The sequence below is a fragment of the Bufo bufo genome, chromosome 2 (genome assembly GCF_905171765.1).
Source record: "Bufo bufo chromosome 2, aBufBuf1.1, whole genome shotgun sequence".
Classification (NCBI taxonomy): domain Eukaryota; kingdom Metazoa; phylum Chordata; class Amphibia; order Anura; family Bufonidae; genus Bufo; species Bufo bufo.
Genome location: NC_053390.1, coordinates 104802830 through 104829943, shown reverse-complemented (window position 1 = coordinate 104829943; position 27114 = coordinate 104802830). Strand labels below are relative to the sequence as shown.

The window sequence follows — 27114 nt, the reverse complement described above, 5'->3', positions numbered from 1 at the left end:
CTCACTTCCATCCTTCAACTTCCACCAGATGCAGCAAAAAGGGAAATGCCCCCTGAGAAAGGACACACACCCTGAGCTGCCAGCTGGAAATAAATGTAGCAGAGCAATGAATGAGATCTCTGGATCCATGTGAGGTACAGGGCTGGTTCTAGCTTTGTTAGAAAGAGCTTATCATGTCTCATATCATGTCCGATTTACATTTTTGACATTAATCACGGGATAAATTATGTGAAAAAGGATTTTGTACCGAGTGCACTGACCCCGCCCCTTGTACTCTTGGGGTTAAATTGGAATAAATATATTATTACAACCGGGCCGCTCGCCAAGCACAGACTGTCGCTCTGGGAAATCTATTAAAAAAGAAAATAGATTTTGGTTTTTGATAACTCCAACTGATTCTTTTAGAAGCAAAGATTCAAGATAGTCGCAATCTAGAAGCTAGAGATCAGCAACAAAATTTGAAGCTATTCTAACCCAACTTAAAACTCCAAAGAAAGTATTGTCGACTCTTAGTACACTCTTGCTCTCTTCACCCACCAACCTGAAACTTCCCTTCATTAAAGCGTGATAAAAAGACCGGGAATTCACAGAAGAGGATTTGCGTAAAATCTTCCTGGCTCCTAAGCAATCCTCTAAATGCATATGAATTTGGATATAAAATTCTAACTAGATGGCATTTAACCCCAGGAACACTAAACAGATACAACCCTAATTATAACCCCAATAGTTGGAGATAAGGACAACAGATAGGCACATACTTCCATCTCTGGTGGACATGCCCACTCATAGTCCCTTATTGGACATCTGTCCTAGCCCAGATTAATCTGGTTGCCGTTACATGTCTCTCCTTGCTTCCAGAGACTTGACTGCTAACCTTATTCCCCGACGGACTACCTAAACACACACTGAAACTAATAAAACACCTCCTTGCTGCTGCCAGAATATTAGTTCCTACTTATTGGAAATCGGACTCCCCTCTGACTCTCAGACAATGGTCGGAGAAGGTTGATTCTTTGTTTTGTTTAGAGGAGTTGGCGAGTTGGGAGACTAAAACCTTTGCTTCCTTCCAGAAGATATGGTGTCCCTGGGCAAAGTATAGACACTTCCCTGCCTGAGAGCTGAGTAGCTATCCAAACACAGAGAGTGATACTTACATATTCATTCTACAGTTTACCTTCTCACATTCCTCCTTATAGACCATATGTACAGTAGTCTTCAGGTTTTGGGACACAAACTAGTACGCCCTTTATTCCCCCCCCCCCCTTTTTTTTTCCCTTGCCTCCTCCCCCCTCTTTCCCTTCTGTTTGAATTCAATTTTACCTCTCAATACTGACAACCTTCGACTATTGAAGTTAATCTATAGGATAGCAAGTCTTGAGTGGGACTCACAGACTCCTCCCTCCTCCCATTGCAAGCATGGCCACATGCTGGAGGTAACTGGTGAGTTGTTTGCGAGTCGGCCTTATGCTCCTGTAATTTGCCCACTGGCTCCTGGTATCGCCCATATGGCTCAGGTAGGAGAGTGTAGGGTCCCGGGCTACTTGAGAAACCTTGTCGTGGTGTCCGGGCTTAGACATGTTCTACACCGTAGGACATGTTGACTAATCTCTCAATTTTAAAATCAGTTTGAGAATTAGTGAGACTGCAGAGTGCACCTATGTTTGTTATTGTATTGTTAATCTATAGGATGTTCCGTTATTTCTACCCTTACTGTACCTCTATCATTAGTAGCACTAATTACGTCATATGTGCCTCTTCATTATGCAATTTGACTTGACGGTAACGCCTCGGTCGTTTGATAATTCAATTGCATTCTTTGAAGTAATGTACTGATGTTTGTTGCTCCTTTCTTATAATTATATAAATAATAAAAAGAACCTTGAAAAGAAAAAAAAGAAGCCGGCTGCTCACCAGTTAAGAATCCCAATATACTAATACGCCTGCACAGGCATTGAGAGAACTCCAGTGATTCGGTAGATGTTCTTAAAGCATGCATATAACACTGAATCCACACGTGAAACTCCTGGGTAGAGTAAGTAACCATTGCCAATGCAGCTTGAAGAGGTTCTCAAGAACTTTACTTACATTTTCTTTCAACTAACCTGTGGGAGGCAGAGAGTTTCAGAAGAGCTTACCTCTCTGTTGCCTCACGTGATCTCCTGACTGTCTGTGGACTCTTCTACGGCATGCAAAGGAAGACGCAGGATCACATCAGGTCGGGGCTGTCACTACCAGAGCTTTGGGACGTTCTCACAGCTCTGTTTCTCCACCCCTGTGATGATGTCACTACTAGAGCTGGGAGGAGTTCTCACTGCTCTGTTTACTTTTGGTTTCCTTCCTCCCAGCTGTTCCTCGTGCGTTTGATTTCCCTCTCTTTATATCACCCCTCCTCCTATTGTAGGGCGTGGATTATAGTTCTCATTTCTGTTGTAGCTCTTGCTTTAGTATCTTCACTTGTAGCTATCAGTTCACTGGACCTGTGTTCTGCTGCAGCAAGCACTCCGGATATTGCCAGCTGTCCTTGGATCTGTCTTCTCTGCGGCTGCAACACCTTCAGCTAAGTGTACAGACATTGTTGTGTACCTGATTATTTTCTGACTGGATCTGAGGTGGCCATGGTTCCCTCCATATACTGAGTAGGGCACCGGTGGCCGTGCCCCTTCCACTATTGTAGGGGTTACAGTGGTCATCAGTCTTAGGCACGTGGGCATGCCTCGTTCCGCCATTTGGATCCGGGCATGTGCTTTAGCAGCATAGGGAGAGCTTTGAGGGTCTGACAGGCGTCACCCTTTATCCTCCCTAGTTTGGGTCCGGTCAGTAGCTCTTTTACTGTGTATACTATTGTTACTCACATACAGCCGTGACAGAGGCTTTACCGTTAGATTCCACAGCCAGTCTGATGATCATGTCATCACAGCAGAGATTAAGGAATCGGCGGTGCGACAGAAGCTGAGCACTGCTGAAATGCTCTTCCTTCCACAAGAAGAGAATTTTGGTAAGGTCCCAGAGAACCCCTTTAATTATTATAACACAGAAAATAATGATATTGCAGTTATCAAGTGTGGGATGTGAGAAAAGGTGCTTCATATTACTGGGGCTAGATTATTAGAGCAGTATCACAGGATTTGTACAGTGACATCTGTATTAGCATCGCGGAGACATATTATTATCATTACTAGTATATTGGCCGTATAGGAGATTCACTGGGACATTTATGGCTTTGTGAATAGTATTGGGACTGCAAACAATCTGTTCCTTACTGATTACATTAACACCCTGCGCACTTCCATATTACATCCGCTAGGGCCCTGCAGCAATAAGTGGGTTCAGTAATTGTGGTGTAAACATCATTGGTATTAAGAATTGTTTTTACATTCACTGTGCTTTGTATGGGGATTTATTATATTTTCTATTTTAATACATTCCCAGAGTGACAGTGTATGCCTTGAAAGGGTTTTCTGATTTTACTTTGGAGTTTAACAGATATACTCATCTAGTTACTTACCTCGTGTACATCTTTCCCATGTTTTTTTTTTTCAATTTGGACTCTCCTCACCATGTTAGCCAATCCCTCCGGTTTCTTTTCATCCTGTATGTAGCACTTCCCATTGCTCTATCCAACCAAACACATGATGCACTTCTCCTTTCTCTGCCGCAGCTCCAGCACCGCCCCTAACAACACCCAGCTAGTTTATAGCTCCTCCCACCATATAGTTACATAGACACTCCCCCATCACTGCCCCAAACAACACCCAGCTAGTTTATAGCTCCTCCCACCCAGCTAGTCACATAGACACTTTCCTATCACTGCCCCTAACAACGCCCAGATAGTTTATAGCTCCTCCCATCTGGCTAGTTTATAGCTCCTCCCACCATATAGTTACATAGACACTCCCCCATCACTGCCCCAAACAACACCCAGCTAGTTTATAGCTCCTCCCACCCAGCTAGTTACATAGACACTCCCCTATCACCGCCCCTAACAACGCCCAGCTAGTTTATAGCTCCTCCCACCCAGCTAGTGTATAGCTCCTCCCACCCAGCTAGTTTATAGCTCCTCCCACCCAGCTAGTTTATAGCTCCTCCCACCCAGCTAGTTACATAGACACTCCCCTATCACCGCCCCTAACAACGCCCAGCTAGTTTATAGCTCCTCCCACCCAGCTAGTGTATAGCTCCTCCCACCCAGCTAGTTTATAGCTCCTCCCACCCAGCTAGTTTATAGCTCCTCCCACCCAGCTAGTTACATAGACACTCCGCTATCACCGCCCCTAACAACGCCCAGCTAGTTTATAGCTCCTCCCACCCAGCTAGTTTATAGCTCCTCCCACCCAGCTAGTTTATAGCTTCTCCCGCCAGCTAGTTACATAGACACTGCCCCTGTTGCTGCTTTAATACGCCGATGGACATCACAGAAAATAAGAAGGAGTGGCATGGACATGGTCATGTGACCACAGCCCAGAACAACAGATAGGAGCAATACAAATAAAAGAAATACAATACAAAATTACAGCTCCCTCCATAAAGGACTATTTTAGAGGATTTTGATGCAAACCAGAAAATCCCTTTGAGACCCTACCACTTGTAATAATAGGATAGAGGATAACCATTAGATAGGTTGAGGTCCCACCACTGGGATTCCCGCTGATCACGAAAACAGGGTCCCTGTACTCCCTGAAATCAATAGAGGCAAGAAATGAAAGGGGTTGTCCTCACGCTAAGTATTGATCACCTGTCATCGATATCAGATTGGAGGAAGTCTGGAAACTGGCACCCCACCAATCAGTTGCTGGCCCAGAGCATAAGGCTCCATCCACTGTGTAGTGGCCATGCTGGGTAACTGCAGCTCATATCCCATTAAATTAAACAGGAGCTGAACTACAGTATTACTCCTGGGGCTGTTATTTCTGTGTCCGTATGCTATCACTATAATTACTATAGTATATGTTACTAATGCAATAAATAAAAACATGGGAGGAAATTTATAAAACTGGTGTAAAGTAGAACTGGCTTAGTTGCTCATAGCAACCAATTAGATTTCACCTTTCATTTTCCAATGGAGCTGTGAAAAATGAAAGGTGGAATCTGATTGGCTGCTATGAGCAACTAAGCCAGTTCTACTTTACACCAGATTCTAAATCTCCCCCATGGATTCCAAATAGCATCAGTTTGCAAACCAAAGAGACCCAGCAGACATTGGTCTGGACTGATAGAACACCCTGACACCCTGAAGTCCACTAAACCATTATCCACTAAAACCTGAACATGAAATGAGGTAAAAGCTGAATCGGGACGTTTGCACTTAACAGTCAGCAGGTGACACGTGTACTCTTATCGTCTTGATAATAATAAATATGCTAGATGGGAACGTTACCTGGGAAGGAGTACTAGTCAGTTCCATCTTTTCTTGGGATTTTTCCTTTGCTAATCGAGCAGCTTCTTTAAATTCCTGAAATTTTTCTGCAAACTAATCAATGAAATAGAAAATTAATTAAATTCACAAATAAACAAGCTGTGCCCTGGGCGAAGTACAGAGAGGTGTGTGAGTTTGGGGTGGTCCCCTCACTATTTATGGCTGTTTCTGTGCTTCTATGGGGAAATACTATGTGATGTACACACAATATACTGAAGTGTACAAAGCGCAGTACAGTGCTATATACTACAGTCATGTGTATGAGCCTCAGTCTGCAAGCTCATATTCTGGGGGGAGAAAAATTATATGTCAAACCCGTGTAGATACAAGGTAACCTATAGGCAAATGGGCCTACTGTAGTATGTCCCCCTCTACTCTTATAGCCAGGGTTCTCGCCTATGGTATCTTATAACTGCTATGCTTTAAAGTCTGTTTCTGGGAAAATCGCTGATAAACCAGGCACAGCACCTTGTAGGGCTAGCTCAGACAAATGGAATGATACCTTTCACCAAGTGATCCATCTGGGGAAAAAGTACTTTTAATCCATATGCAATTGAGCAGTTAAGTGCACCAAGGGCGGGCTCAAACCACTCTGTGCACTTTTGCTCCTGTTGCTTTCTCCGCCAGCCCCTCCCCCTCAGATTTGATTGACAGGGCCAGACAAGATGACCATGCAGAAACCTGGTCCTGTAAATCAGCAAGTAGAAGGAGGGGCTGGCAGAGAAACCAAGAGGAGAAAGGGTGCACAGAGTGGTTTGGGCCCGCCCTCGGTGCACCTAGCTGTTCATTTTCATATGGATTCAAAGTACTTTTTTCCCCAGAAGGAAGCAATGGATCAGTAAGTGAACAGAATTATTGCTTTCATCTGAGCTAGCCCTAGAAGACATTGCGACTGGTTTAACAGTGAATTTCCTGCTGACAGACTCCCTTTAAAGGGGTTGTGCTATAAAATCTTTTTCACTCTAAGGCGGGGTCACGCAAACGGCGGGTCGGAAATCTATGGCCGCCGTCCGTGTGCACCCCGCATCACTTGAATGGGTCAGCAATTCCTGGGATGCGGAACGGTGTCATGGAACGGAACACCGGAAGCACTACGGAGTGCTTCCCTGGGTGTTTCTTTCCGTTGTTCCGCACGGCAAATAAATATGACATGTCATATTTTTTTGTGGTTCGGACAGACCACGGACCCATTCAAGTTGAATGGGTCTGGCCCGCTGCACGGATGTTGCCCGTGCATTGGGGACCATGAATGCGGCCTTAAGTGTATTTTCATCAGTTACTCTAGCTACCATTCCTTCTTGGATTGTTTTTTTTTTTTTTTCAAGTTTACCTCATTTGCAGTTTTCTCTTATCCCCCATGCTTGAATCATATTTCCTGGTTTGTCATGTGACTTCTGCCCCATCATGCCTTAGGGCAGTGAAATGTGTCCTGACATCAGCAGATCATGTGACACTAACTACACCCCTTGTTCTTACCAATGACTCTTCCTATGTCTTGTATTACAACCTGCAGCAACTGAAAATCAATTCACAAATGCTACAGGGTGCGATGGTAGGTGAATAACTTTAGAATAAGGCGGTTTTGATAAAAGGTGGTGTATGGGGAAAGTGATATAACAGCAATATCTGTTTGGCGGTATACATTTATATTAGTGGCACAACCCCTTTAAGTACAAATTATAAATATAATATAAATGTCCTATGTTACATGTTATAAATATAATATAAATGTTCCTGCGGCTAGACTTGCATCCATGTTTTTTCTACCACTCTATGAGCACCAAGAAAAACAAAGGAACAATATATAAATAACCAAAACAAGCATAAAAATTTTATAGGTTGCAAAAACCCAGTTAAATATAGGCAATGAAATCAAACAAGAGCAACAACCACAAGAAAAGGTAACATATACATGCTGGGGAAGATTTATCAGTGTATTGTGAGTCACTTGCTAATTGATGGAAGTCTGACCGCCGAGACACCCGCATTCATTAGCAGTGTATGAACCGCTATAGAGCACTGCACCACGGGCATCCAGGGACTGCAACTCAGACTCATTTACTTAAACTGTGCAGGAAAAATGCCAAAAGGGCAGAAGCCCCTACACTTTGATGACTAGTGGGGATGGAAGCTGTCAGACCCCGGTATTGGAATACCCCTCTTGGAACAGTTGTCTTCTTCTGGATGTTTGGGGCCCATTATTGTGTTAGAGCCTGGGCCCGAGGTATCCTCTGGTATTCAGGTGGGCCAGTTTGACCCCAGGGGTGTGATCTATTAGTAGCAGCTCTACAATGTAATTATCAATGGCCAAATTTGACAAAAACAAAGCGTATACACAATAGGTTGGTGCAGAGCTTGTGTCTGATATATAATAATATACAATATTACATTTATCATGAGCCATTTAATTGTTAAAGGCTATGTATACCTTTAGGGCAATTCTTTTTTATTATTGCATTGTACTCATTATGAGGTAAAACATTTTTTTTTTTCAACTGGTCTTTATTAAAAAATATGGAGTCCTTTTCTCTGTACAGGGCTGAGATGCTCAATTAACAGGATCTGAATTTTCTCTCTTCCGTCAGGTAATAGGGCCTTAAAATAAGTGTTTATGACCTCTTAGTAATTTAGAGATAATGGTTATTTGAATGATCGGCAAAAAGTGATAGTGAAAGTACACATAGCTAGAAAAACTGTTAACCCTTTGAGACAGAAAGGCTCAATATTTTTAATAAAGACCAATTGAAAAAAATGATTTTTAGCCCAAAATGAGTAAAATGCAATCATAAAAAAAAATGCCCCAGCAGGTGTACGTAGCCTTTAAATTAACGATTGTACATAGTGACAACCCTTCCCTGGGCCACAATACTAATAAATCTACACCTCTGGGCTATACTATACTTAAAAGGATTGTGTCACAAAGCATATTCTACATTTATCAAACCAGCACCTGGATCTGAATACTTTTGTAATTGCATATAATAAAACATTTAGTATAGCCAATGAGATATTCAATGATATGTATCTGTTAATGTAACAGCCACCTGCTGTTTGCTCTTTTCCTTATTTTTTGTTCGTCCCACTGAGCTAGTTGAGCATTCTCCGTTTAAGGGCTCATGCACACAAACCTATTTTCTTTCCGTGTCCATTCCGTTTTTTTGGCGGACCGTATGCGGAACCATTCATTTCAATGGGTCCGCAAAAAAATACGGAAGTTACTCCGTGTGCATTGCGTTTCCGTATGTCCATATTTCCGTTCCGCAAAAAAATGGAACATGTCCTATTATTGTCCGCATTACAGACGAGGATAAGACTGTTCTATTAGGGGCCAGCTGTTCCGGAATGCAAACGGATGTCATCTGTATTTTTTGCGGATCCGTTTTTTGTGGACTGCAAAATACATACGGTCGAGTACATGAGCCCTAAATCTTCAACTGCCACCAGCTATATGTACTGCTAGAAGCTGTGGCAGTTACAGGGAGAGAGCTGCAGCTGAAAGGACACACCCCTGAGCTGCCAGGCTGAAGATATTGTATCAGAGCAATTGGAGCAGTTAATGGGGAGATCTCTGGATCCATGTGAGGTACAGGGCTGGTTCTAGCTTTGTTAGAAAGGTATTGTTATGTACTATATGATGTCTGATTTTAATTTTTTTACAATAGTCATGGCATAACCCCTTTCATAAAACCCAGCTACTGCTTAAAGGAGCAGAAAGGATACAGAAACAGTCCATCCCTGTTATACATACATTGGTACCTTTTACCACTGCAGAGGAGATACAGTCAGCAGAAAGAGGTGAACTTCAAGGAATGAAACTGATAAACATATGGTATGCAGTATATTCTATACTATTATTATCCAGGTCAGATTTGAAATATATTGCTGGTGCAACTTTATGCTGCGTCACCACCATTGCACGTAAGAGTACCTTAAATCATTGGTGTGCAACCCCTCGCTTTACAACTGCTATGAAATTTAAACTTCCTGCATCTCCTGAGCTGTCAGAGAATGCTGGGAGTTGTAGTTTAATAACAGCTGGGAAATGACATTACTGGTTTAGAATAGGTACATAGCATCTGAGCCCTACGTTTAATATCTTTGTGCCGCATTGTGTTACAAACAGGGATTTCTGTGTCGCATCTTCTGTTCACCACTTTCTAAAACATAGACTTAGACACATGGCGCAAGCCAGTGGCATAACTAGAACTGACTGGGCCCCACAGAAAAATTTTTAAGGACCCCCTTCCCCCCAGCAACTTCTTCATAACCCCCAACTCAGTGCAACCCCCACACCTGTGGCTAGTCAAGATCAAGCTCTCAGATGAGGCCCGGTAGCCGCTCCGTCCGTTTCCTACAGTATCACTGTATATAATGTCATTGTATAATACAGTTGACGGGGCCCTGACAATAAAATCTCCTCCTTAGGGGGCCCCTTGTGAGTTTGGGCACCAAAGCAGCCACTTCCTCTGCTTCTCCTATAAATATGCCCCTGGTGCAGGCTAAATATTCTGGTATAAAATTAACCAATCTTAATATATCTGTCCCCATGTTCCTAGAATTATTTCTATAGAAAACTTTGTATTTGGTTGGTTTAGTTCTTCTTGCAGGTTTACTTTAGAACAACGGAATGATGGATTAGGTTTCCCAGGCTGATCACGCTCATGTGCATGAGCCCTTAAACATACAAATCCTTAACATACTGCCAAGCTTTTTCTTTTGGGTACGACCACACCGTGCACACTGTGTGGTCGTGTTCAGCTTGCGTCACGACCATGCTGCGGTCAGATATCACGCAGCTGTACAGACATAGCGGGCTCTAATTAAGCTAACGAGGACCACTGTTAATTGCTGTACGATACTGAAGGTGCCGCATGGTCGTTGTGCAGTCCTTATTAGCTTAATTAGAGCCCACTGCGGCCTTGGAGTCGAGGCACAACCATAAAACGAATAGGGCTATGTGGTCGTACCCTAATCGTAGCAAAAGATTCAGGACTACGCTGCTATCCAACAGCGGTGACCACCACCTCTAGACTACATAGCCTGACTGTTATGTAGCAACCAGCATGCTCAATCACAATGTACTCACCTTTGTGAGATGGTGCTCGGAGGAGAAGCCAAGGCCATATACTGTGTTAGCCCTGCTGTCTGCCCACTGGCCAAACTTCTGGGATGTTTTAGTGAATGTCATGTTGGGACTGATGGTGCTATTTATTATTGCCTGGCGGAAAAAGACATAAAAGTGTAAAACATAAACAGTAAAACAGTAAAAGACATTAAAAAAAGCGTACATTCAAAATAATTAACATAGAAAATAAAGTGGTCATTTATAGAATACATGGATATAACATAAACGTTCTAGCCCTTTAATTTACCTATAATTTCTTGTCTATACACCATCCTGGCAGGCGATGCAGTATTACAATAATACTAACTTCAGGTAATGCAGTATCATCCCGCTTACTGCTTTATGTTATCAATCCCTGGGTATCAATCAGTCGGGTGCCACACAAGTCACAATTTCTTTGCTAATACTATCTTGCTGGTCTAGAAAACCTAGGCAATTACTATACGATTTCCGGCCTCACCCATAACCTCATAAAACATTTTTGATTTTATGTTTTTTTTTCTAATTGGGAGTCATTTTAAGCCTCAACGCCAAATTGAAATTTAGAAGTCTTTGTCCTCCATTTTTGTTTTTCATCCTGTGACACGGGAAGACAATACTGCCCAATAGTTCATTTGTTTTGGTTCAGGTTTGTTGTTGTTTTTTTCCATCCATGACATGAGCAGAGGACGCTGCCAAATCTATGGTTAGTGTAAGTGAAGACACTGTGGACAGGAGGTATGCGGCTGGTCTGAGCAAAGTCATCAAGAAGAAACAAGTTAGAGATAGAGGAGGCCGGCACCATACTCACATCTTTGGGAGGCACTAGGGCTTCGTATTTAGGCCCGGCATTTTACCTCTGCTATGGTTTAACCATGCCAGCCATGTGTATACATCATCATAGCCTCATTTTTGAGACAAGCACAACTTATTGGGTGCCAAAAACTAAAAAAGAGTCAACCGGTTACTTCCTTGCTCCAAGCCAAAGCTGGACCCAGTGCAAGTGACAGAGCGGTTGATAATGAAAATCTCCATGCATTGTTACATTCTATTATTTGGACATCTGTAAAGCAAAGATTCAACACAGAACACAAAGCAGAGTGCCCTAGATTTTTGAGTAATTTACAATTTTTTTTTTATAAGGCTTCTTTCACACAGAGCAATCTGGCAGGCTATTCCAACAGAGAGCAGCCCACTGGAGTTCTCCAGATCTGGCATAGCCTGATAGTGCCCTGTAGCTACCAGACCCCATAGACTATAATAGGATCTGGTAGTTATGCCGAGATTTAGCTGGACGAATATCGCTGCATGCAACAGTTTTTGTCCAGCTGAATCCTGGGAAAATGCCTGGGAACGTCTGGATGACCACCAGCTCCCCTTATAGTCAATGGGCTTCGGCAGTAAACAGCAGTATCCAGCTAGGTCAGAATCGGAGAACTATGGAAGTATTACTTTACTGAGAGAGTAGTGGATGCATGGAATAGCCTTCCTGCAGAAGTGGCAGCTGCAAATACAGTGGAGGAGTTTAAGCATGCATGGGATAGGCATAAGGCCATCCTTCATATAAGATAAAGCCAGGGGCTATCCATAGTATTTAGTATATTGGGCAGACTAGATGGGCCAAATGGTTCTTATCTGCCGACACATTCTATGTTTCTAACTCTGTGTGAAACTAGCCTTAAGCAAAATACATTTTGATTAAAAAAATTAATTAAAAAAAGTCAACCTCACCCACTTTATCCCCCTGCACCAGGGACTTCATAAATAAGGAGCTCATTCTGAACAGCATACATTTCAATGTATTTAGACCAGACATCTGATATAAATACATTGATAAGTGTCCTCCATACAGTTTGAAGTATGCAGCTTCCCTCATATAGTCTATTATAAACCTGTTTGCCTGAAGCCACCACTAGGGGGAGCTCAGTGCATGTAAATTTATACAGTTGCCATTGACTGCAATGGAAGCTGTAATAATCTCTTTGCACTTAGCTCCCCCTAGTAGTGGCTGCATGAAAATACAGTGTTTTTACATCAGAAAGAGAAGCCCTGCCAGCCTTCTTCCTGCTAAGCTCCATAACAGCCATGTGGACCGCCTCGATTAAAGGCATTACTCTGATTATATGTACTGTAACACTCCTGGAAATTGAGACGTTTATCTCAGATTTTGCACTGCTAATATATAAGCTCAAGAACTTGCTAAAACTTGAAGAAGCTTCAACAAGACTTGTATTATCAGCCAAAAGTATCTGCAGTTTGCATCGACTTGAGTATATTTGTATTGCTGTGAATCCTGGCGGTGTTATATGTGGTGGAGCTACTACAGCCACAGATGCCAACTCTTTGTAGAGCCTTAGAAGTTTGACTTTACATTAATAACTTGGCTTCATCTTTTCGGCTATCTTACCCAAGCATGCAGTAATGAATGGATCAGCAAGTTTCATTCACAGAAAGAAGCAGAATCATCACAAAACCTCAAACATCTGTACGAGAAAACCGAGGACGAGCATTTGCTGACGAAGTCCCAAACTTACAAACATAGCTCAGAGCCAAAAGGAAAATTAATTAAACCAAAATGAATGTATTTATTGAAAATGTGTCTGCTAGACGGTGCACCTCTCCATCAATGCCGAATTTCACTAAAATAGACGGCTGCTGCGGGAATGCTCAGTGGTATGATATATATAGGAATGGGCCAACCCAGCAGATGTATGTACAAAAATGAAACAGTAGTTTTCTTCATGGAGATAAATGTACTGCTGGTAGGAATTTAAAGATTCACTGATCTTGATGTTGCACGAGATCTCACAGTAAGGCCTCATGCACACGACCGTTGTGTGTTTTGCGGTCCGCAAATTGCGGATCCGCAAAACACGGTAGGCGTCCGTGTGCATTCCATTCCATTTGCGGAACGGCACGGACAGCCATTGATATAACTGCCTATACTTGTCCGCAAAACGGACAAGAATAAGACAGGATATATTTTTTTTGCGGACCACGGAACGGAGCAACGGATGCGGACAGCACACGGAGTGCTGTCCGCATCTTTTGCGGCCCCATTGAAGTGAATGGTCCAGCTTTGTTTAAAAATATTACCTTTATTTTTCAGTGCGGTTAAGAGCCAGTTACAGTCCAGTCTACGCGTTTCGGATCAGAGACAATAGCGATCCTTACTCATGAGTAAGGATCGCTATTGTCTCTGATCCGAAACGCGTAGACTGGACTGTAACTGGCTCTTAACCGCACTGAAAAATAAAGGTATTATTTTTAAACCAAGCTGGACCTTTCCTTTCCTATTTTCAAGTAACGCTGTGGTTCTCGGTGTGGTCCGTGCTCGGTGTGGCGGGGTTGAGCACACCTATACTCCATTTCTGCTTATCATTGAAGTGAATGGGTCCGCATTCAAGCCGCAAAAACTGCGGCTCGGATGCGGACCAAAACAACAGTCGTGTGCATGAGGCCTGAGTAAACAACTGGAGTTGGGGCTTGTTAGGGTTAAGGCTTGTTCACATCCATCGTTAGGAAAGGCCAGGTGACGTAAATTTCTAAACTTTATAAATACTCAGACTCTTCTAACCTTGTCCCAAAAAACAGCAGCCATGGGTTCTTTTAAGCAGCTGCCTAACACTCTAAAAAATAAAAAGGGTTGAAGCCCATAAAGCAGGAGAATGCTATAAGAAGATAGAAAAGTGTTTTCATGTTGCCATTTCCTCAATTTGTAGTGCAATTAAGAAACGGCAGTTAACAGGAACAGTGGAGGTCAAGAGAAGGTCTGGAAGACCAAGAAAAATTTCTGAGATTGCTGCTTGTATGATTACTAGAAAGCCAAATCAGAACCCCACTTGACTGCAAATCTGCAGATTTAGCAGACTCTGGAGTTGTGGTAGATTGTTCTACTTTCAGCGACACCTGCACAATATGGCTTTCATAGAAGAGTCATCAGAAGAAAACCTCTCTTGCGTCCTCACCACAAAATTCTGCGTCGGAAGAACATCTTAACAAGCCTTTTGGAAACAAGTCCTGTGTACCGATGAGGTTAAAAAAGAACGCTTTGGCCACTTTTGGAGAAAAAAGGGCTCCGAATTTCATGAAAAGAACACTTCTCCAACCATGAAGCATATGGGCGAATCAATCATGCTTTGGGGTTGTGTTCCAGCCAATGGCATTGGGAACATTTCATGGGTAGAGGTAAAAATGTATTCAATGACATTACAAATAAATTCTGGAAGCAAACATAACCCCAGCTGTAAGAATACTTGAAAAGAGGATGGCTTCTACAAATGGATAATGATCCTAAACACACCTCAAAATCTACAATAGACTACCTCAAAACGCACAACCTGAAGGTTTTACCATGGCCCTCACTTTCCCCTGATCTGAACATCATTGAAAATCTGAGGACAGACCTCAAAAGAGCAGTGTGTGCAAGAAGGCCCAGGAATCTCAAAGAACCGGATGACCTTTGCAAGGGGGAATTGATGAAAATCCCTTAAAGAAGAATTCAAATACTCTTGGCTGACTAGAAAAAGAGTTTACAAGCTATGATACTTGCCAAAGAGGGTGTTACTAGGTACTAACCATTCAGGGTGCCCAAAGTTTAGCTTTTGGCCCTTTTGCATTTTTGTTAATTTATAAATGTAAAAGATGAAAAAAATATTTTTTTTTGCTTAAATTAAAAAAGTAAATGTATCATCTTAAACTTTATGCCTTTTGGAGATCTTTTCATCTTCAACTTGCTTAACTGTTCACAGTAACAGTACTTTTGACCAGGAGTGCCCAAACTTATATTTTACCACTGTAAATACCTAACAACACTTGTCCTTCTGACCCTTCTTTTTTTCCTTATCTTTTTTGCCAATGTTTTCAACTTCTGCAATGACCACACACAATCTTGGTACTTCTAATCTATACCATTGCTATAGGAAGGTAGAATAGTTTTGTTGAAGATCACAAAAAAAGGGGTTTGCAGTTGAGGAAAGTTGAGGAAAACTGACCATAGAAATTAAATTAAAAGGCATAGAGGCAGCATGACTGTCCCCAGTCACAGATGTGAAATGAAAGAGGCATCAACCTTACTGGATAAGATGCTTCCCATTCGCGTCAAGCAGCAGCTTTACTTTAAATCGGCTATGCCTGTATGGGGAGGCAGTAAAAAGGATTATTTTACTTCATTTATTCAGTTTGTCTGCAAGTTTGTCTTGTTCTGATAGAAGAAGAAACTTTGGCATCAAGGCAGACATCAGTACCAAATGGTGGATATGGAAACCTTTTGGGGCAATTATTTATCATTGCATTCTATTCATTTTGGGTTAAAATAATTTATAAAATGGTCTGGTCAACAGTTTTTCCTTTCAGCACATCTGCAGACTGCTGTTTTCTGCTTTACAGTGAATCTGTCAGACCGCATTGACGGCTAGACCTGTAGCCCATTTCTCTGAACTCCTGACAGCTCATTAATATCATCAGATCGATAAGAATTTATCTATAATGAGTGTTTATGAGCTGTTAGGAAAGTACAGATAAGGGCTACAGATCGAGACAGCAGTCAGCAGTTCTCTGACGGATTCACTAAAAAGGGCGAAGCAATAGCCCAAAGATGCACTGAAAGCAGTAAAACTCTGCTATTGAAAGATTCATATTTACTTGCTCCCTGCCGCTCCAGACATGTGCTGGCTCCTATGTTTCTATCTTCCGGTATCCAGCTTGTTTACTTCGGGTCGGGTACGGTTACCTCCTCCTCCGCAGCAAATGACTGGCTTCGGTGTAGACATGTCCACAAGTGAAACGTCACCCCTGAAGCCAGTGGTTGGCTACAGTGGAGAAGGTGACCATGAATGGCCAGAAGTAAACAAGCTGGAGACCGGAAGATGGACACATGAGAGTCAGCTCACAGGATCGAAGCAGTGGGGAGCGGGTAAATATGAATCTTTCAACAGCAGAGGAGGGCTACGGGCATCAATTAAAAATTAGTAAGTCCCAGAAAACCCAATTAAGGCTGGAATAAAACATGCAGCTTTGGATACAACCGAGAGGCTTTATTCTTTCCTTTATAAATTTAATTCTTTTTGGATCCACGGAACCTCAGAACCAAAGCTGGGTTCGGTTTCAAGTTTTAAAGTTTAAAAATCAATTACCGAAGTTATTCAACGAAGTCACGCGCAAATTTGCGGATAACTGACTTGGAGCCCATACATTCTAATACTGTACGGAGACGGATCTCCGTACTGCATTAATCTAAAGTTAAGAACGAAGTGACTTCGGATGAAGCTCCCTTGGCTCATCTCTACAACTGATGACAGAAACAGGGTAAAAAGAAAGTGATCATTAGATGATTAGAAGAACAGTCTCCGCTCCCGGTCCTGTGCTGGGAACATAAGGCTTCACAACGCATCATCAGTGCTGTGGTGACGTAGACAATGCCAATAGATGTTATCCACGGTGGTCAAGTTACATTTTCATTTCAGTGAGGAAGAAAAGGCTATAGTTAAGCAATTTGGTGAAATGAGTACAAGCTAGCTCATAGTGATGTCTACAATCTCTGTGAAGCTTTACTTGACATGCCCCTTCACCAATAACCCCAAAGAATAAAAAAGAAAAATAATAAAAGATTGGAAAGTATTTTATCTTTTTTTTTTTACCTTTGACCCATCCAGACTAATAATCCTATAGACATTCCTTGTGCTATCGTAGAAATAGGACACAGTAACTGCATGTTTGCTGGTAGGAACCCAGTTCTTCTTTGTGTTTGGATCAATCTGGAAGACATGGGCTTTGGTGCTAAAGATGGGTTGCTCTCTAAGGGAAGAAAAAGAAGACAATATGTTTTGATAGAGTAATATATGACAGATAAGACATAAATATGACAGACAGTGAGACGTAAGATTCCTCAGTGAGTGATATTCGGTCAGACAGATCACTAAGAACTCATCAGTGGTTCCTGTCATTTAACATACATTGCGTGACGATTACCGATATGCTTCAAAGGATAAAAATCAATGGAATATGTTTATACCGGTACATAAGATTGCTAAGTGCAAACATTTACAGCAAAAGAAAGACAAAAAGTATTGTTTCAGAATGTCTGTAGGAATATTGCTACTAACATTAAAGAGTATCTATTGTTACAAAAGAAGTCACAATCTCTACCTCGGTACCTGGAGATATATAATAGATGTTGAGCAGCCAGGATTGTTGGGTAACATCTGCATTTTTGTAGTTGTTTTCTTTCCCTTAACATACGGAATTATGCAACTTAATTTTGCAAACGGTAATTCTCACTACTATCCATTATTTATTGATTTATTGTAATATTCTTGCAGTCGGCTACTGCCACTTACCTCTGCACTTATTCATGGTTCTATTAATAAGGACATCTGTCAGCAGATTTGTACCTATGACACTGGCTGACCTGTTACATGTGTGCTTGGCAGCTGAAGACATCTGTGTTGGTCCCATGTACATATGTGCCCACATTGCTGAGAAAAATAATGATTTAACATATGCAAATGAGCCTCTAGGAGCAACGGGGGCGTTGCCCTTACGTCTTGAGGCTCTGCTCTCTCTGCAACAGCCGAGCCCTCTGCATTTTGACAGGGCCAGGTGTGATCATGTTTTTACTGCCTGGCTCCGTCAATTAGAGTTCAGAGGAAGCGACAGTTACAGTTTGCAAAAATTCGATTCGGACGGTTCACCAATAATTTTTTTTTTTATTATGTTCGATACGAATTTATACGCGGCATTTCCTGGCTGCAAAGAACCTTTATAGTGGTGTAGAACACTGTGCCTTGCAGTAACACGCATAGGGAGTCTGCTGTGGTAGTGAAATAATACTATGAGTCCGGATGACATGTAGATGACAGGGGTCTCTCTTAGAATCACTGCACACTTCACTTATTTGGGCAGTTACAGGGCCAAAACTGACCAAATAACTCAAGTATGAACTCAGTCATACAGGTCGATGTTAGAGCCAAGAAGAAGCGCACTCCTTTTACACAGTCGTCAGCTGATTCCACATAGATGTCTAAAGAACCTGTTCTATTAAACGCTTATACAAGTAGAGCCCCCCTGACAGAGTAAAGAGGGTGTCAGCAGTAAGTTTGATCTGTCAAACAATAACCCCCAAAAAACAGATCCTGTCTGTTGAGTATCCGCATTTAGAACATATAACTGCACCGCTGAACGGCAAATATGTTTTTCTTTTGCCACTAATACATGACAAAAAGGGCTTTAGAACATGTAACTGCACCGCTGAACGGCAAATAGGCCCTTATCTTTTTCCACTTATACACGCCACAGAAGGCTTTAGAACATAACTGTACCGCTGAACGGCGAATATATTTTTCTTTTGCCACTATTACATGACTAAAAGGGCTGTAATTTTCTCACTTCACCACACAACGGCTAATAAGCCCTTTTTTCCCACTAATACAAGCCAAAAAAGGCTTTAGAACATATAACTGCACCGAACAAGGGCAAATAGGACGTAGAAATATTCCCTTGTAATAAACCCTCTTAATGGCTGTATCAAACAGCACTTGCACCCAATAACAAGAACGGTTTGCTGGAATTACAGAGCAGTATAATGGCAATTTGGATCCCCAGTCAGTGCAGCAAGGTCTAATAGGATTGTTCCTATTACCCAGGCTGTAACCTCCCCTACTGAACCCTGTACAACATAAAAGCTGTGGAATGATTCCTCCCTATCCTTTCCCTACACCTTGAATCTTTCCCTGCACTTGCAAATCGTTTTTAAGTCTTTCCTAGCACTGTCCCTAGCGCCTGCTGACTTCTCTCCCTGCACTAAGTACACTGAAAAATGGAAGAATCCAAGATGGCTGAGGCTATTTATAGGGCTGTGACATCACAGGGCTGGCTGCTGATTGGCTGCATGGCATTATGGGTGATCCCGCCTTTCCAGAGTTTCTTGCTCCCTGTCCTCACACGTGCAGCAGCTATTTTAGGAAAAAATGTGATTCGTTACCACGAATCGCGAGGAAATTCAGATTTGGTGTGAATCAAATTTTTCCTGAAATTCTCATCGAATTCCACTTCATCAACTTCGATTCGCTCATCTCTAATACATACATACTGTGAAACAAAAATAAGTATAGTAAGCATGGACTAACTTTGTGAAAGACTGATACAGAGGCAGAGAGGACACTTCCCATGAGGGCTCACAATCTACAAGGGAAGGAGGATGGAGAGAGGTGAGGATAGAAGCTGCTCATTTGGCTGTGCAGTGGCAGCAGGGTTTATTGTAGGCTTTACTGAAGAGGTGGGTTATTAGGTTGCTTTCGAAAAGTTTGGATGTGGTGGGTGGGGGGAGGGAAGCATGTGAGAAATTCTGTAGACATGGGCATGTGAGGAGCAGACAAGAGAAGAGCAAAAAAGGAGGTATTGTGAGTGTGAGATTATTGGTACATGTATTGGGGAGTTAGGTCAAAGATGTAAGGGGGGTGATAGACCATAGATGGTTAGTATGTCATAGTTAGGCCACAGAAGAAGATGTTGCAGTAGTCTAGGCAGGAGATGATGGGGCATACACTAACATTTTAGTTGATTCAGGGTTGCAGTAGGAATGGACACGAGAAATGTTTTGAGTTGGAGGTGTAGCATGAAGGACAGGGCATAATAAAATGTTCTCCCAACGCACAAGACTTATGAGACTGAAGACGGCATGGAGCCATTAATTGTGATTGACAGGTCTGGTAGGGAAACTGAGTGACATGTGGAAATTTATTCCATACTGGGTAAGAAAGGAAGGAGAAGAAGGAAGATATATTTGATTGACACACTGGGATTCTGTATAGCAGGAAAGTGACATTTGGGTCAGAGAGGTAAGTTTGAGTTTCATCAGTATAAAATGGTACTGAAAGTTGTGGGATGGGAGGGTGAGATGAGGAAGTGGTGTCTAAATGGAAGACACTGAATGTTCGGTTGGTGAGGTATGAAGACATCAAAGAGATGGTCAAGTTTCTCATGTCGAGGGATGAGAGAGCTTGTAATAGGAGGGAATGGACCACTGTGTTGAAGGCTGAGGACAGGTCTACAAAAGTAAGATGACCGGTAGCTGTAAACCATTTGAGCTGCCTATACACATAGGATAAAAATGGCTGAAATGACCATCCTTTATTCACAGTTGCAATGGCTAGCCGAAGATAAAAAATGTGATCTGTAATGCTGGAAAGTTTTGGTCATTGTTGGCTGAACCTTTGTCTGGCATGATTAGTCAAATTTAGCCGATGATATGTCACTCTTTCTTTTTTTAAGGGTGGATAGGGGATAAGTGTCCAATCAGTGTGGGTCCGAACGGAAAATCAAAAAGTTAGTCAGCACCTCTTATAAAAGGAAAGGATTACACAGGTGCACATCAGGGGGTCATGTGCCTCCCCATATGAATGGAACAAGTACATTGCTCAGCAATCCCATAGAGATGACTGGTGCTACGGCGCACATGCTTGACCGCTGTTCTATTCATACAAGTTCCACCAATTTGTGATCACTGGGGTTCCCAGTGGTCGGACTCTTACCAATCAGACACGTATCCACCATGCTGTGGATAGGGAATAACTTTAAAACTTCACATGTGTTTGATCTGCGAGTTTAGTCTGTTATGTTGCTTGTACTGTATGTCAATAAATGGTAAATCTAGCTACAAAAAACGACATACAAACTGATTGTCACGGGCGCCGATGATGCGCTCACTCTCCACAGCGCCGACGGCGTCCCGCCTCTGTGCAGGAGCGAGGACGCGTGCAGCGTCCTCATCTCCTAGGTGATAGGGGGCGGGACGGACCTGGCCGCGCACGTCTCCTCAGTGCGGCTGGCGTCCTCGGTTCCCCCAGGAACCTGAGTAAGTCTGAGCACCGAGCTGGGCACTCGGTGCTCAGCTGTATGCAGCAGGGTGAGTCATGTGATGCTGGCCACGACCCCTGCTAGTCAGTATTTAACAGGCAGCCTGCTGGCCATAGGTTGCCTGTTATTTCGGTTCCACCTGCAATTGTGTCTGACCGTACTTACCTCCTGCTGATATCCGACGATCCTCTGCCTGCTCCTTGCTTACTTTTGCTGCTCTCCTGGTATTCTAACCCTGGCTTCCTCCTGACGATCCTCTGCTGACTCCTTTGGTACTTCGCGACTCTCCTGGTATTTCAGACCCTGGCTTCTCCTGACGATCCTCTGCTTGCTCCATTTGTACTTCGTTGCTCTCCTGGTATTTGACTCGGTCCGTTCACGTTCTGTTGTATGTCTGGTCTGTCCTCCCTGCACTTATTCCAAGTTAGGGACTGCCGTCCAGTTGTCCCCTGTCATTAGGACTTGAAAGACAAGTAGGCAGGACCAGGGGTGAGGGTAGAGCGCAGTGGTCACTTCCTTCCCCCCTGTGTGTGTGTACGTGACCGTTACAGAATAACAGGCAACCTATGGCCAGCAGGCTGCCTGTTAAATACTGACTAGCAGGGGTCATGTGACGTTGCCAGCGTCACATGACTCATCCTGCTGCATACAGCTGAGCACCGAGTGCCCAGCTCGGTGCTCAGACTTTCTCTGGTTGCTGGGGGAACCGAGGACGCTGAGGAGACGTGCGTGGCCGGGTCCGTCCTGTCCCCTATCACCTAGGAGACGAGGATGCTGCATGCGGGACGCCGTCGGCGCTGTGGAGAGTGAGCGCATAGTCGGTGCCCCGTGACACTGATTTCTTGCCTCATATTGCCTGTTTCTCTCAGAACAGGCCAGTCTGCATGGTGGTAGCAGTGGCATCATGCAATGGGGGTGTACTATGTAGCACAGAGTAAAGAGTTTTACTGTTTACATTAATGTGTTTTGATAGTTATTCATTTTTAATAAACATGCAAAAATTATGTATAGATTGCTGAGAAAAACATTAATATTATCGATTTTACAAGAAGGCTATAACATAACAAAATGTAAAAAAGGGGTCTGAATGCTTTCTCATGCACTATGTATATAGTGTCAATGAAGGTCAACTAGCCCACTGGAAATCAGAAAACCTTCTGGTAGTCCAAGGTTCTGAAATCATAATGAGAGCCTAATACTACACGGTCCCAAAGGTCTATCAGAAAACAACCCCTTTTGAAGCTGACTTTGTGGACATTGGGTATGATGTGCTCAAGTGTGAATGCCCGGAGCATTACCACATTGTGAGGAGCACCTGGTCGGGCTGAGAATTCCCTGAGGATGAGTGGTGACGGAGAAAGTTTGCAAACAGTGAGCCGAAGTGCAAATAAACTGCATACATAGGGATGGGCTTAGTTCACACTATTCAGTGATAATTACAGTGACAAAAGGGAGGTGTTAAGTGTGGAAAAATATTGCACTCGCTGAAAGCTTAGAATTTACGCAAATACCTAAACACAGTCAAGACGGTTTATTCTCATCCACTGTAATTAATGCAGTGAGCCTATAACATGTACCGTAACTGTGTAATAAAAATTACCCTTCTGGTTTAATTTAAAAATTTCATTTTTTGGGGGAATGAACTGAACAGTTATCTGGTGACCTCCTTTTCATCTGCAGATCCATTAATTCCCAGGCTCCTCATGGCTGCACCGATTCTCAGACTACCTGATACACTGTGCATCGGTAGTCTAAGCACTTCCTGCTTGTCCAGCTCATGGATAGGCCAGCACTGGTCATGTGAGCAGCACTGGCTGATCTGAGGGCAGCAGGAAGGGCACAGTGTACATCAGGCAGTCTGAGAAGCATTGCGGCTATCTTGGATGTCAGAAGAGAAGCCCAGAAACTGGCGGTTTTGCAGTTTAAGGGTAAAAGGAGGTCACCAGGTAAGCATTCTTTTTGTTTCACAGTTAATGTGAATTTATATTAATAATATTATATTAAGGAATATCATGTGATAAGTAGGCTTCCTTGTTTTCTTGTGAATTCCTTTAAGTATAATTTGCAGTAGCAGTTGAAAGAATTGTGGCTCCAGTCCCTCTTATAGACCACTTTATTTGAAAAACGTTAACACCTTATATTCGTACAGAGGACTTTTATACTGTTATAAGTGTATTTCATAAAATCAGGTCTTTAAGACCTTTCCAAATGTATTTTATAGGTTGTATGCAAATACTTCCTTGTTTTGAAAGACATTGGGGGACATTTATGAAGCTAATTACCCCATTACAAAATCACAAATTATGGCACAAAATTAATTTGCAACTTTTTAAGCTTCTCAACACTTTTTTGAAGGGGCTTAGTGGGAGAGCTGGGCTTTGAGCAGCCCGCTGTATTTACTAAAACTTTCACCAGTAAGTGTCGTAAGTTGTAGCTGAAGTCTATGCCAGCCTGTAGCTGGTGTAGACTTCAGTATCTGGTGCACGACAGGGCAGAGATGCGCCTAATATATTAATAAATTAGGCGCATCTTATGCCAGTGCAAGGTCAATCCAAAATTCTTTACTGGTTAGTTTTTCTCTGAGGCTCCCTCCAGATACAGGTAAAGGGTAGTTTATTATTTTATGTTCTTTCTGCACAGAGATTTGGAGACCAGCAAAAAAATGAGCTCCAGGTGCAATTAGGATGCAGTATGAATGTAACCAGAGTACTGCAAACGTGTTTTATAATTTACTGAGTGATTAGGTCTGTGGATGCTTGTTTTATCCCCTTGCCAAAATAATTTACATTAGTCTTTTTACATTCATTCATTCACTTAAAAAAAATATATATTTATTGAGAAAAAGGGAAGATCCAACAAAGACGGGAAAAAGCATACGGTGGTGTAAAGGTGGTGTCATCAGTATTACGTCCTTGAAAACGAAAGATGCCAATTAACGGATAATTCGGGATATTGGGTCCAGGTAGGGGAAAGTGGTCAGAGATGTCTTAACTGCAAATATCTGAAAAATTGTGAATTTGGCAGGCAATGACTTGTTTGTAACTCTGAGCAAGTAAGCAAAGTATTCGGAGTACATAAATCACAGAGGGCAACAATACCTGAGCCTCTTTCTAATAGTTTATGCCCTCTAAAGCCCAAATATGTAGGAGACATAAATTATCCCAATAATATCTGTGAAATTTATTAACTTCTTAGTTTTTTTCAATTTTTATGTTTGAGAAGATGACCATGACTTGATACACATTCACTCTCTTCACATTGGTGGTAAGAACCTCTGTCAAGGGTTTCTTCTAAGGCTACTTTCACACTTGTATTGTTGTGTTCCGGTATTGAGATCTGGCAGAGGATCTCAATGCCGGAAAAAAAACTTTTCCATTTAGTCCTCATCCATTCTGAATGGAAAGAGATCCGTTCAGGACGTCTTCCGTTCCGTCAGCATTCCGTTTCGTGACCGGACACAAAACCGCTGCAAGCTGAGGTTTTATGTCCAGTCATAAAAAACGGAAAACAATGGATCCGTCATTGAAAACAATGTAAGTCAATGGTGAAGGATCAGTTTTTTTCGGAGCCTAAAAAACGGATCCGTCACCCATTGACTTTCAATGTATTTAGTGACGGATCCGTTTTTTTTCCCGTTTTGAGTTCACACAACTGCTTCCTAACGGAACGGAAGCATCCTGATGTACAAAATCAAAACGGATCCATTTAATTCTGGCATTGAGATCCTCTGCCGGATCTGAAAACTGGAATTACTAACGCAAGTGTGAAAGTAGCCTAAGGTTCTGTCGCTTTTACGGCAAGAACAGAGCATCATGTGGAACATTTTTTGTTGTCTAAATGATAGGAATCTCAACATAGAATGTGTCGGCAGATAAGAACCATTTGGCCCATCTAGTCTGCCCAATATATCTGAATCCTATTAATAGTCCCTGGCCTTATCTTATATGAAGGATAGCCTTATGCCTATCCCATGCATGCTTAAACCCCTTCACTGTATTTGCAGCTACCACTTCTGCAGGAAGGCTATTCCATGCATCCACTACTCTCTCAGTAAAGTAATACTTCCTTATATTACTTTTAAACCTTTGCCCCTCTAATTTAAAACTGTGTCCTCTTGTGGTAGTTTTTCTTCTTTTAAATATGCTCTCCTCCTTTACCGAGTTGATTCCCTTTATGTATTTAAAAGTTTCTATCATATCCCCTCTGTCTCTTCTTTCTTCCAAGCTATACATGTTAAGGTCCTTTAACCTTTCCTGGTAAGTTTTATCCTGCAATCCATGTACTAGTTTAGTAGCTCTTTTCTGAACTCTCTCTAGAGTATCTATATCCTTCTGGAGATATGGCCTCCAGTACTGCGCACAATACTCCAAGTGAGGTCTCACCAGTGTTCTGTACAGCGGCATAAGCTCTTCACTCTTTCTACTGCTTATACCTCTCCCTATACATCCAAGCATTCTGCTGGCATTTCGTGCTGCTTTATTACATTGTCTTCCCACCTTTAAGTCTTCTGAAATAATCACTCCTAAATCCCTTTCCTCAGATACTGAGGTCAGGACTGTGTCAAATATTCTATATTCTGCCCTTGGGTTTTTACGCCCCAGGTGCATTATCTTGCACTTATCCACATTAAATTTCAGTTGCCAGAGTTCTGACCATTCTTCTAGTTTTCCTAAATCCTTTTCCATTTGTCGTTTCCCTCCAGGAACATCAACCCTGTTACATATCTTTGTGTCATCAGCAAAAAGACAAACCTTACCATCGAGGCCTTTTGCAATATCGAAGATATTAAACAAAATTGGTCCCAGTACAGATCCCTGTGGAACCCCACTGGTAACATGACCTTGTTTTGAATGTTCTCCATTGACTACAACCCTCTGCTGTTTGTCACTCAGCCACTGCCTAATCCACTCAACAATATGGGAGTCCATGCTCAATGACTGCAGTTTATTAATAAGTCTTCTATGTGGGACAGTGTCAAAAGCCTTACTAAAATCTAGATATGCGATGTCTACTGCACCTCCACCGTCTATTATTTTAGTCACCCAGTCAAAAAAATCTATAAGATTTGTTTGACATGATCTCCCTGAAGTAAACCCATGTTGTTTTTCATCTTGCAATCCATGGGATTTTAGATGTTCCACCATCCTATCCTTTAATAGGGTTTCCATTAATTTGCCTACTATTGATGTCAGACTCACTGGTCTATAGTTGCTCGATTCCTCCCTACTACCTTTCTTGTGAATGGGCACGACATTTGCCAATTTCCAATCTTCCTGTCATGGTCTTACCTTCTTGCTGTTCTCCTTCGTTTGACATGTGCTGGCGGCCATCTTGGTTTCTGGGTTTCTTGTAGCCTCCCACCCTGCGGCTCCTCCTTCCCACTGGGAGGAGCTGGATGCCTAGCTCATATATATATAGGAGGTCTGTGGCTTCAGTTCCTTGCTTGGTCCTCCTGTGTTCACATGCTTCTAGTCTGCTGCTGCTTCTGGTTCCTGATCCTGGTTTCGTCCGACTACCCTGCTGGTTCCTGATCCTGGTTTCGTCCGACTACCCTGCTGGTTCCTGATCCTGGCTTCGTCTGACTACCCTGCTGGTTCCTGATCCTGGCTTCGTCTGACTACCCTTCTGGTTCCTGACCTCTGGCTTCGCTAAGACTCTGCTTCGGTTTCACCATCCGTTTGGACTTTTGCTTTACTGCTTTATTTTCAATAAAGGCTTCTTATTTTCACTTATCTCTTGTTGT

General features: G+C 42.5%; 1 protein-coding gene across 5 annotated transcripts in view; it reads right to left on the bottom strand.

Moving 5' to 3' along the window:
- HOMER1 (homer scaffold protein 1) overlaps window positions 1-27114 on the bottom strand; it is a 135581-nt gene that overhangs the window by 75349 nt on the left and 33118 nt on the right. For 4 of the 5 annotated variants that reach the window (XM_040421380.1, XM_040421384.1, XM_040421382.1 and 1 more), the window contains 3 exons: window positions 17156-17312; window positions 10500-10631; window positions 5375-5467 (listed from right to left, as the gene is read on the bottom strand). In XM_040421380.1, the coding sequence (XP_040277314.1) occupies window positions 5375-5467; window positions 10500-10631; window positions 17156-17312 (382 nt within the window). Of the gene's footprint in view, window positions 1-5374; window positions 5468-10499; window positions 10632-11328; window positions 11825-17155; window positions 17313-27114 lie in introns of those variants that run through there. The other variant, XM_040421383.1, reaches the window with a different exon arrangement.